General features: G+C 36.7%; 2 protein-coding genes across 3 annotated transcripts in view; both read left to right on the forward strand.

The window, feature by feature from the left end:
* The window catches only part of LOC107725600 (proteasome subunit alpha type-3-like), an 11,236-nt gene extending 6,330 nt beyond the window's left edge, over positions 1–4,906 (forward strand). The window contains exons 5-11 of the mRNA XM_016534923.1: positions 1,172–1,245; positions 1,360–1,432; positions 1,739–1,804; positions 3,040–3,086; positions 3,612–3,679; positions 4,530–4,594; positions 4,675–4,906. Of these exons, the coding sequence (XP_016390409.1) occupies positions 1,172–1,245; positions 1,360–1,432; positions 1,739–1,804; positions 3,040–3,086; positions 3,612–3,679; positions 4,530–4,594; positions 4,675–4,719 (438 nt within the window). The 3' untranslated portion in view covers positions 4,720–4,906. The remainder of the gene's footprint in view (positions 1–1,171; positions 1,246–1,359; positions 1,433–1,738; positions 1,805–3,039; positions 3,087–3,611; positions 3,680–4,529; positions 4,595–4,674) is intronic.
* Positions 4,907–5,914: 1,008 nt separating this feature from the next.
* Positions 5,915–11,984, forward strand: part of LOC107725617 (AT-rich interactive domain-containing protein 4A-like) — a 23,403-nt gene continuing 17,333 nt past the window's right edge. Inside the window, exons 1-7 of one of the 2 annotated variants that reach the window (XM_016534947.1) lie at positions 5,915–7,020; positions 7,917–7,966; positions 8,308–8,418; positions 9,900–9,965; positions 10,607–10,697; positions 10,844–10,923; positions 11,035–11,129. In XM_016534947.1, the coding sequence (XP_016390433.1) occupies positions 7,961–7,966; positions 8,308–8,418; positions 9,900–9,965; positions 10,607–10,697; positions 10,844–10,923; positions 11,035–11,129 (449 nt within the window). In that variant the 5' untranslated portion in view covers positions 5,915–7,020; positions 7,917–7,960. Of the gene's footprint in view, positions 7,021–7,608; positions 7,691–7,916; positions 7,967–8,307; positions 8,419–9,899; positions 9,966–10,606; positions 10,698–10,843; positions 10,924–11,034; positions 11,130–11,984 lie in introns of those variants that run through there. The other variant, XM_016534956.1, reaches the window with a different exon arrangement.

Here is an 11,984-nt window from a genome sequence, read left to right on the forward strand (position 1 = left end):
TTTCAGCTTGTTTATTTTCATATAAAAATACGGCATGCAGTTGCATCAAACAATGGTATAAACATCATTCAATGTAAATTGTGATAATCGTAATTAATAATCGCAATTACAATTTCAAGGGAATAATCGACAATTATGATTTTTGTCATAATCGTGCAGCCCTACTGCACGTTTCAAAGTTAGGTGCTGCGCTGCTTTGTGTACAGCCGTTACCGGGGAAACTGCTATATTTCTGCCGCTCTGAAAACGCCACCCGCTGGCAGAGGATGAATTTGCATTTTCAATAAGCCTGTCTGCTGTTTTTGTTCAGACCATTATTTTACCATGTACTGTACTATAGTAAGTGTTTTTGGCAGAATGAAGAAATAAAAAACAGACATAAAGTAAATATGAGTATTGTCCAAGTTTTGGTTAGATTATAAACGGTGTTTACTCTCAAATACTGCCTTAACAGGAATAGTTCAAAGGTGTGTGTGACTGAGTGCAGACCTGCTAACCTTTGGAAAATATTTTACATTAATGACGTTATACAGGCATGTCATTTGCAAGCTAGCTTGCTTGTTCACCAGGCATTGATTCGGAATAAGACAAAAATGCGGTTTGGAAGATTAATTCATGACTCATTCATTATATACATTTTGCAGATTTTGAACACAGAAAAAGTTACATAGTGCTGCTTTAAGTTGGCAAAGTAATGTAAAGCTATATGCTCAGTGACCAAATTGTTAAACGTGACTTTTTATTCACATTCATAATTATTACTAAAGCAGATTATGGCAGGATGGGAAACAGTGAATGCATGTGCAGGAGAAATTGTTACGTAGAAAGTTACCGAGAGGTGTTTGTGTGCATGTGTGCCTTACAGCTAAAAAAAACATGAGATCAGATGAGGACACTGACAGGGAGAGAGAGCAGCAGACCTAAAAGAGTCATGCCCCCAAACCTTACGTTCCATCCAGTCACACTGTTGGTACTCAAAAATTTTTTCCAAGGTTGGCAGGTCTGCCATTGACACCCTCCAACCCCCCCCCATGTGCTGTATTAAATTAAGTCTTATATGATTGTGTATATATTCGAAGCAAATTGATTTTTTTTTTATTGAACGGTTAAACAATAAAGAAATTACAAAGATATAATGGTCAGTGATATACTGTTCATATTATCCAAACAGCATCTTGCAGACAGAGTGGCCATGTATGTCCATGCTTACACATTATACAGCGCTGTGAGGCCTTTTGGATGCAGGTAGGTCTTTTGTAAAGTTTCAATATTGCATTTTCATTTGCATTATCATTGCATAATGTAAGTTTCATTTCTTATGAGTATGTATGTTGTGATTTTATTTTTTTAACCCTTCAGTTTCATCCTGGGATCTTATGATGAAGATGATGGTCCACAGCTCTACATGGTTGACCCTTCTGGGATTTCACACGTAAGAGATCTCTATTATCTCTGTTAATCAATACCTTAATACTTAATATACACTACCAGCTTGGAAACACTGCTCTGAATTTGTCTCTCATGATTTTGAATGGTTCTCATGAAGTTTGAATGTATGAATTTTTCATTACAAACCTATACCTTTGTAGTGATGGAAAAGCAGCCAAACAGTGTCCAGCATACATCTGAACTCCTTCCAACACTCAATATCAATGCAGATTACACATTGTTTTCATTAACCTGAACCTCCTGTACACGTGTTTGCCTTTGTCATTAATGTTTAGTGTCTGTTTGTTAGGGTTACTGGGGCTGTGCTATTGGAAAAGCCAAGCAAGCTGCCAAGACAGAAATTGAGAAACTACAGGTAGGTGTTAATATATATATATATATATATATATCTCCAGGGATGTAGTACAGAAAATGTCATTGCCTCTCATTTATTATCATACATTCATTCTCATTCAATCTAACAGGTCTTTATTGTTAACAGTACAGCTGTGGTGTTTAGTATAAGCATGTATTGAACGGTTAAACAATAAAGAAATTACAAAGATATAATGGTCAGTGATATACTGTTCATATTATCCAAACAGCATCTTGCAGACAGAGTGGCCATGTATGTCCATGCTTACACATTATACAGCGCTGTGAGGCCTTTTGGATGCAGGTAGGTCTTTTGTAAAGTTTCAATATTGCATTTTCATTTGCATTATCATTGCATAATGTAAGTTTCATTTCTTATGAGTATGTATGTTGTGATTTTATTTTTTTAACCCTTCAGTTTCATCCTGGGATCTTATGATGAAGATGATGGTCCACAGCTCTACATGGTTGACCCTTCTGGGATTTCACACGTAAGAGATCTCTATTATCTCTGTTAATCAATACCTTAATACTTAATATACACTACCAGCTTGGAAACACTGCTCTGAATTTGTCTCTCATGATTTTGAATGGTTCTCATGAAGTTTGAATGTATGAATTTTTCATTACAAACCTATACCTTTGTAGTGATGGAAAAGCAGCCAAACAGTGTCCAGCATACATCTGAACTCCTTCCAACACTCAATATCAATGCAGATTACACATTGTTTTCATTAACCTGAACCTCCTGTACACGTGTTTGCCTTTGTCATTAATGTTTAGTGTCTGTTTGTTAGGGTTACTGGGGCTGTGCTATTGGAAAAGCCAAGCAAGCTGCCAAGACAGAAATTGAGAAACTACAGGTAGGTGTTAATATATATATATATATATATATATCTCCAGGGATGTAGTACAGAAAATGTCATTGCCTCTCATTTATTATCATACATTCATTCTCATTCAATCTAACAGGTCTTTATTGTTAACAGTACAGCTGTGGTGTTTAGTATAAGCATGTTTGGCTTTTTTTGGAGCATGCTCAAACAAGAGTCAGCTCCTTTTATTACTGCAGGGACAACATCATTTAAAACAGTCCTGAAGAAGTAACAGCATTGTGTCATTACAAGATTTGTCATTTCAAAACAACTACAATACTGAATTTGTTTAGCAGTGTTTCCATTTTAACGTCAACAGATTAAAGTAGGTAAACTTGTAAATGTTAATCTTGTATTTCAGATGAAAGAAATGACCTGCAGAGAACTGGTGAAGGAAGTGGCAAAAATGTGAGTGTGTTTTAATTATAAACTTAGAATTGAGATGACTTAAAAATCGATCGGATCAATCATATACAACACATGAGAGCAGCAGAGATCCACGAAAACAAACCATATACCAACAAAACCAGTCAAACGCTAAAGTGTTGTGCGTCAGCTTTTAAAGGTCTAGCTCAGCTGATTTTTTTCTTATCTGTAAGGTTGCTGAGTTTACAATAATGTTGGCTTCTCATGAACACCTTTTGACCAGTCAATTTCAGTGCCCTTTTTTTTTTTTTTTTTTGCATTGTATTCATAATTCACTGCATTAGCACTTTTAAAAATCATCTTATTGAGATTGCATTTAGGATCATACATTATACACAATAGAAATGAATTTAATTCTGTGACTCTTCCAGGCCTTAACATGTTAAACTTTCCTGCTATTTCCAAGTTGTCCATGGTTGTGGGACTCTGAACATTTTTTTTATATAGCATGCCATAACTATTTAGATTTTATATTTACACAATTTAAAAACTGTCATCTCTTCTCAGTATCTATATTGTTCATGATGAGGTGAAAGACAAAGCCTTTGAGCTGGAGCTTAGTTGGGTTGGAGAAGGTAATGACTGAATTTTATATTCTACTTCTATCACTACATTTCTTAGGACATCATTTGAGGAAAATCATTGTAATACTTAATACGTAATACAGCCTAGGTCATGAGCCCTTTAAAGGGGTCATATGATGCGATTTCAAGTTTTCCTTTCTCTTTGGAATCTTACAAACTGATTGTGCATAGATAAGTTGAAGTTGCAAAGACTAAAGTCTCAAAACCAAAGAGATATTCTTTATCAAAGTTAAGACTCTGCCACGCCCCCCTAAAACGGCTCGTTCTAACACGCCCCCACATATCTACCTCACTATGTGGAAATATTTATTTAATGCGCCCAAATGTGCACGCAACAGATGTTGGTGTAATATGATTCAATCCATCACTCCTACACTACACACATGTTTGTTTGTTTTTTGCCTGATTTGATGGCGTCTCAACAGCAGAAAAGAGGAATTGTTTAATTTATTTATATATATATATATATATATATATATATATATATATACATATACAAGTAAAAAACCATCATATGGCCCCTTTAAGTTTAAGACTTAGTTTTTTTTTTTTTATACTGCATTTGTGTTCAGTGCTGAATTTGTCGTAGAACCCCGTTTATTGTTTTTTTTTTTCAGTCTATTTTTAATGTTGGGAAAAAAAAGATATATATATATTCATTTAGATTATTTTTCAGATGTTGGTGTAATATGATTCAATCCATCACTCCTACACTACACACGTTTGTTTGTTTTTTGCCTGATTTGATGGCGTCTCAACAGCAGAAAAGAGGAATTGTTTAATTTATTTATATATATATATATATATATATATATATATATATATACACCCCTCTTTTTAGTCACAAAAGGAAGGCACGAGCTTGTCCCCAAAGACATCAAAGAGGAGGCCGAGAAATATGCTAAAGTAAGTAACTGTCCCTCTGGTAATAGTTATAACAAAATCTCTCTTCAGCATGACTTACTGTCATATTTCTGCCCTGACAGGAATCCCTGGAGGAGGAGGATGACTCTGATGAGGACAACATGTAAACACAGCGTTGCAAACCTCCGTTTTTCCATTTCTCTGACTGTACCATGTTTCAGACATCCTGGCAACTCTCAACTGTCTGGCAGACAATAAAATGTTTTTTTTATGTTTTGTAATGGACTAATGTAGTCCTATGTTTTCCTTTTGTGGGTTTCAGACTTGACAATAAATACGATTTATAGAAGAGAATTAAGCTCTGATTCAGACTCCTAAATTGCCATAATTACCGTTCATTAGTTGGACAGCGAGCTTAGGCAAAGAATACACCTTCTCTTTTAGAAATTCTGTGGCGTCAATTGAATGATATTTATGCACACCCTGTCAGAAGAATGTGAATATTACTAGGTTCGGTATAAGGCACTAAATACATGCATTTGGGTATAGATAAACAGTTCATCTGCAGTGAGCTGCAAGGACTTGACCCTGAACTTATGGTTAGCCATCAGCATATGGAGTCTCAAAGCAAAACCCAGTATGTTAGAATTTACTTATAAAATTTCTATCCATGATATTGTAACCCAAGCATGCATGTTATAGTATTAGACTTGAAAAAAAAGTGTGACTAGGATGAACGTTATATTTTAATTAATATAAGGTAAATTCGGTTAATCTAAAACAGTACCATGTTAATCCACTGATACTGATATTAATATTTAGATTTTACATAAATGTGGAGGTATGTAAATGGTGTAGTAATCATAATTTAAAGACATTTTTTGTCACTTACACAAGCAGACTTTCTACAAAACTCAACCATTTAAGCAGAAGCCTTTCAGTCATTTTTTTTTAAAGATTATGAAAAGCATAAATACATCTAAATGTTTAACTGGCAGTGCATACACAATTATTGTGAGATCTTTTTGTAGTTTTCTTGGCGTTTGAGGCTTTGCACGTGACCTCTATTTTTAGCACTTATGTGTGACACCTTTGAGTCTGAATGTTGCTTTCCCATGCATTTATGTAATGCAGAGATGTCAAACTCAATTCCTGGAGGGCCAGAGGCCAGCAGTTTTGTTCCAACACTGCACCAACACACATACCATGTAGTTTTCAAATAAGCCTGAAAGACTTGATTAGTTGGATCAGGTGTGTTTAATTAGGGTTTAATCTAAACTCTGACACCCCTAATGTAATGTGTGCTCACTGATTAATGTATATTCTGATTAATTCATAGGAAAACTGACAGATTTATTGATTGATACACATCATAGATAGACATTGTATACAAATGGGTCAACACTGCACAAATATGGATTCTCTTTACACATTAAAATCATACCATGTAATAACCATTAACGCCATAAGCATATGACTATTGGTCCAGTCGCGTTTGCTAATCAAACACATTCCTTAATATATATCATACACACCCTTAAAACATTAAAATACCCAGGCAAAATGCTGTCTTATCCCATTTCTGATTCAAAATCCCAATACTTCAATGTCACGTTAAAAGTAACACTATAATCATGCATAATAATTTGAAATCACGCAGGTGTCAGTGAATACGCATTTAACTTGTCACACGTGCTTACTGTGGCGCTCTGTTCCGGTCACGTCACGTGGTTAACAAACCCGCCGCCGCGCTCTCCACAGCAACGACATAAAGACGCCATTACCGTTGCCTTCAATTGACCTTTTCTACACGACCGCATCTAAAACGATTTAGTGGTAAAACAATTAATATACAAATTACATAAATAGCACATTTAAGCTAACGACGCTGAGGTTACTCGGTCTGACTAAAGAAGCAGACAAAAACAGTCACGGGGCTCACCGCGAAATCTCACGGGCTCCGAATCCAGAATGCGAAAATAATTACGTTGGATACAAAATGGCGAATGCTCTCTTTTCTTCGACATGCGCAAACTGAGCAGAGCCTTTCCTTCTGAAATGAAGCTCTGTTCCCATGCATCCCTCCAACCAATGGGCTTCGCAGTCGGGATGCCTCTGAGTCAATTCGACCAATCAGAACCGCGGACAGCGCAGAACAGGAAACATGTAGCCAATCGGAGGCCAGGATGGATTTATTGTATTTGCAAAGAGTGAGAATCAAAGAACACCAACGAGAGAGCGTAATTCGCAGCGCCTCTTTCGTACTGAGCAATCAGGTTACGCGCTTCAGTCTAGCCAATAGGATTTTGCTTAGCGGGCAGCCAATCGCAATGCTCGGGATTTGCCCACTGTGGCCCCGGCAGCCAATAGGGATCCGAGAAACACAACCTCAGCTCAACAGCTTGTTATTTCGTCTATGCCTTTGCAACCTAGTCGAATGCTGAGCTGAAGCAGTCATATAGGAGCATGTAAGTACACGTTTATATTTCCACACAACATTCAAACACCGATTTTGCTTCATTAAACCAGTATATTCACATCCGTCTTATTTAAACTCGCTAGTCTGAAAGTAATCCAGTCATATTTGCCGTTTTCCCTTGGTTTCCAGCAAAGGTATTTAGGCGACGAAGAGAAAAAAATTGAATGGCAGAGCCTAACGTTAGTCGGCTTGTTTTCTCACAGGATCCGGGATTTAGCCGACGACTTTTACTTGAACTAACCACTCAAAACCGACCAGTTTATAGCCAAAAACTTGTAACTCAGTCTGAAGGGAAAAGTCGCCTCACATAAATGTTGCGGAACTAACCCAACGAGCAGTTTAAATCGCCATAACAGCTAGCTTAACCGTCACAATTTGATTGACAGGCGTCAATAACCATCATAGCTGTCAGTTTTTCGTTCTTCGTACTCAATACCTCTGCAAATATAGTGTTAAGTGAGGGAAATGTGGGGTTAGTGGATGGTGGAGGGGCTGACATGGTGCAGGACGGTGTGTGAGCTATGATGGCGACGTGACACACACACAGTGAGTGAAGCGGGAAGGAAACACGCAGGTTTGAAGGGGTTATGTTTTCCTTCAGTGACTCCGAACTTTGTTTTTTTACACCATCAAGACATCGTGAGTGGCTCAGATTGGAGGTAAAGTCACGGTGAGGCAGTTGAAGCTGTGTTTTGATGGGTTGGTTTTGTTTATTTGATCATTTTGAAGGGAGGAGGACGAGAACTGGCTAGCCGCGTTAGCTCCTTTAGCATTTTCTCTATTTGTGTTGTGCTGTCAAATCTTTCACACGTATACATATGACACGTTTTTAGCACATGGCGCCAGATCGTGACTGTTTCTTTATGCGTGTGTGTTCTGTTTCAGCAGTCAAAACCAATCGAGCTGGACTCCCTCAAATAGCCATCAAGATGAAGGTGAGTCTGTGATCCTCTGCAGTTGTGATATGCGACGCCTCCCTAAATGAGGCACAACATGCATCTGGAACAAAACACTTCAGTGAATAAATCACATATGAATGGGGCTTTTATAGAAATTGTGATAAGAAAAGCTCAGTAGTTCAATGATTGAGGTAGTCAGACTGTATGAGTGCTTTCAGAATGCCCAAAATAGTAATTTTCATAACATTTGAATGCTGTTGTTACTTAAAGTATTCTTAGATGTTTTTACACATACTTTATATAACCGTAAATATGCAGAGAGAAAGTGTTGGTATGAATTTGTCTATGCATTTTATTAATATTTACATTGTCCACAGGTAGCAGATGAACCTGCCTACCTGACTGTGGGGACGGACGTGAGCGCAAAGTACCGTGGTGCCTTCTGCGAGGCAAAAATCAAGACTGTTAAACGCATTGTGAAAGTTAAGGTAAGTTTAATCAATCTGATATAAGTCTATCCATTCATCTTGTCAAGTTAGTTTTATTTGTATAGTGCTTTTCAAAATGCACATTGTTTCAAAGCAGCTTTACAGCAAATCATGATTGTAATGTCTGTAATACCTTAATATCTTCATGCTTTATAGTCGCAATTTAGCAGAGTATAGCCGGGTGATAATATATTTAAAGGGTTCATTTTTGGGTGGACTGTCCCTTTAACATTTTGTGATAAAACAATCATGCAGTTAAGATTTGCTATATAGTATACATTGCTTTGAAACATATACTTTCAAAACTTTGTCCCTGTTAAATAGTTCTTGACGTGCATTGTCAGCTATCAGTCATTTTAAATATATCGCTGAGCAACAATATAGTTTACATTTTGTGGTGATTTAAACAATCAAGCAATTGAGATTTAATATATAGTATATATCGTATATGTGAGTATACAGTACAGGCAGAAATGTTGTGTACTATATATCCAACTTTATATCACTGGGGGATAACAGTTTGTTTTGCAACAATTAATTGAACAATTGTTTGCATCAAACATTTAAGATTTGCCATATGGTATATATATCGCTTTGAAACTTATGCTTTCTAAACTGTCCCCGTTAAACAGTTCTTGAAATGTGCATCGTCAATCATCTAACAATCATTTTAGAGCTTTTTCTGTAAGTTTCCCCCCCAAAAAAAAAGTGTACGTTCAGAGTGCTATGCATCTTATCTGTCAAGCCAGTGACAGATGACAAAGGAGGATAAACAAGTGTCATTTTCTGCTGGTGACTATGCGCAGATTTGTTATTATAAAAGGGTTGTGTTGCTTTAATGCAGAAGTGTTTGATGCACTTCACACTGCATGATTTAGTAACATAAGCAGGCCCACAAAGGAAAACCAGGAGGTGATGATCCTGCTTTGTGCACTAGCTCCACAAACCATTCAAGTATCATCTGTACAAAACGTCCATATTTCTATATGGAGTAGTCAGTAAGATGGAGACTCATTCATGTTGTGAGAACAAACAATAAGCTTACAAATGGCTTTATTGGGATCAGCACCTACCAATCATAAGTATGTTGTTTTAAGGTTAATCCACACTTCCGTTTTTGCAAAATCTCTTTGTACGCCATCAATGTTTTGTTTTCTCTCTTAAGATCTTGGTTTGTGGCCGTTCTTGGGTATTTAACCGACTGAAACAAGACAGCCTGGGGGTAAAATGGAGCAACACGTGCCTGACGTTTGTGTTGCACATTCTTGCAAGGATATTCTAAGTAGTTGCTCTTGACAGTGTATGTAGGCACTCACTAAGAAGCTTGTTTGAGAGAGATCATGAAGAACATGACATCTGTTACACAACCAGATTACTTCACCTTCACTGAACCATACTGCTACTGTCTTCCCATCCGTGTTGTTCACACCATCATGCTTTGGTGATCTTCTTTCTATATTTTGTAACGTTTTTGTTTGCAGATTGTGCTTAAAGGAGACAGCACCTCACAAGTTGTCCAAGATGACCAAGTCAAAGGACCCTTAAGAGTAAGAAAGACTTTTTTGGACACTGACTCTGCAGTTACTTCAAATCAACTTTCCTATAATGCTTGTTATAAAGCGTCTGGTTATTTCTTACTCATGCAACACTTATAAGAAGATAATGCTCAGTTGTAGCCATGTTCAAACTGAACTTTCTCCCATGCCTGTTAATACCGAATTAACTGAGAAAATTAACTTGCTGTAAGTATTTCTTACTGGCCAAAATTTGCATAATTTGTGATCAGCACTGCACGTCATTGTGTCAATCAAACCTTATATACAAGATGAGCTTGTTTCAGTTTTTCTTACAATGTGATTAAAATTATGTATTATGTTATAATACAGTAACTGGCCGAATGGCAACTACTTCATTTGTTCACTTGGCAAAGCCAATTTTTTTCTCTCTCTAAATTGGCATTTAACATGTTAATTCTGAGTAAAAATGAATAAGTACAGTTAGGGCTCGATTTGTTGTTGTTTAAAGAAACTGTACACCTTGTTCACTCTCTTAATTATAAGGCAAAAGTGCTTTATATTGTAGCACGTAGACAATGTTTAATTCTAAATGAAAACTGTTTAAATTGCTTTCTATTTGTGCAACAGTGTATTGCATGAAAAGTCACAATGTTATGCATCTCTGGTCTCAGGTTGGCTCAACAGTGGAAGTGAAGAGCCCAGAGGGTAGACATAGCGAAGCTGTCATCAGCAAACTCACAGATGCCAGCTGGTACACTGTGGGTACGTACAGACATAGCTGACTAAATCTGCCTTGAGTTGCTCTTATTGGACTCCTCTCAGGCACTATAATTGATTTTCTGTAAACTAAACTTGCAATTTATATTTCAAAGTTTTTTTGGTTTTGTTTTTTCTCATTCTCATTGCAGTTTTTGATGATGGAGATGAGAAAACCCTTAGAAGAACTTCACTGTGTCTTAAAGGCGAAAGACATTTTGCAGAGAGTGAGGTGAGGTGTTGAGGTGTCTGCATCATGTGACTTGTGGTTAACACTTGTCTATTTTTTCCCTCTCATTTATTTTCTTAATATTTTTTTTCTGCCCATTTCTCTCTATAACAGACTTTGGACCAACTGCCCCTGACTAACCCAGAGCACTTTGGCACTCCAGTCATTGGAAAGAAGACAAATCGAGGTAGAAGGTCTTCTCAGGCAGTGTGAGTATTTACGGTCCTTTCCTCTTTGTGCTATCTAACTTTATGTAGCAAACATATATGAATATTATTCTTTGTTAAATTCCTCTCAGTCCACATCATGGGTTCTTGCACCCAACAGTTCTAGCTTCGTTTTATATGATAATATTTCCACTTTCTTTCTGTCTCAGGGCTCCAGACTCACTCTTCCCACTGGTCGCTCTTTTGCGACTAACTTTCTCAGTTGGTCGCACGAGCACATGATTTGATCACAAATTTTTTTTTTTTTTTGCTACAACATGGGATTAATCAATGCATGCTGATGAACTTTTATCATAGTTTATAGTTACATGGAAACGAAAGTGGTTACAATTCAACCTGTTATTTTTCTTCAGTATTTGTGATTTGAATTTTGTGAACGGGAGTTCCTCTTTTGCTATGTTATAAGCCGTTCTTCGGATGCTTTCACTTTTGAATTCGCGATCTTGTCACGTTTTACAAGAAAAGATAATTGTCTGATTTGCTTACAAACATATATACATATTTCACTTTTTAAGACTAAAAACAAAAGATGGATTCTTTGTTATTCTTAATTTAAAAATCACAACAACAATAAACAGTAAGATACAATGACAAACTAGCTTACAATACGTTTATTAACAAAAACAAATAAGATGAGGCATGGCATACACCGCATGCTGTATTATATACCGACTAATAAATTACAGAACGTTTAGCAAACACTGAGGAATCAAATAAAAAATAATAAAATAAAAGAGAGCCCCCATAGCGTAACGTGAGGTAAACAGCAAAGATAACAAGCTTTTCAAAATGAAAATAAAAAGAAAAGTAAAACTAAACTTGCTGTCGGTGACAGTG

The sequence above is a fragment of the Sinocyclocheilus rhinocerous genome, unplaced genomic scaffold (genome assembly GCF_001515625.1).
Source record: "Sinocyclocheilus rhinocerous isolate Xijiao unplaced genomic scaffold, SAMN03320098_v1.1 scaffold1004, whole genome shotgun sequence".
Lineage (NCBI taxonomy): Eukaryota > Metazoa > Chordata > Actinopteri > Cypriniformes > Cyprinidae > Sinocyclocheilus > Sinocyclocheilus rhinocerous.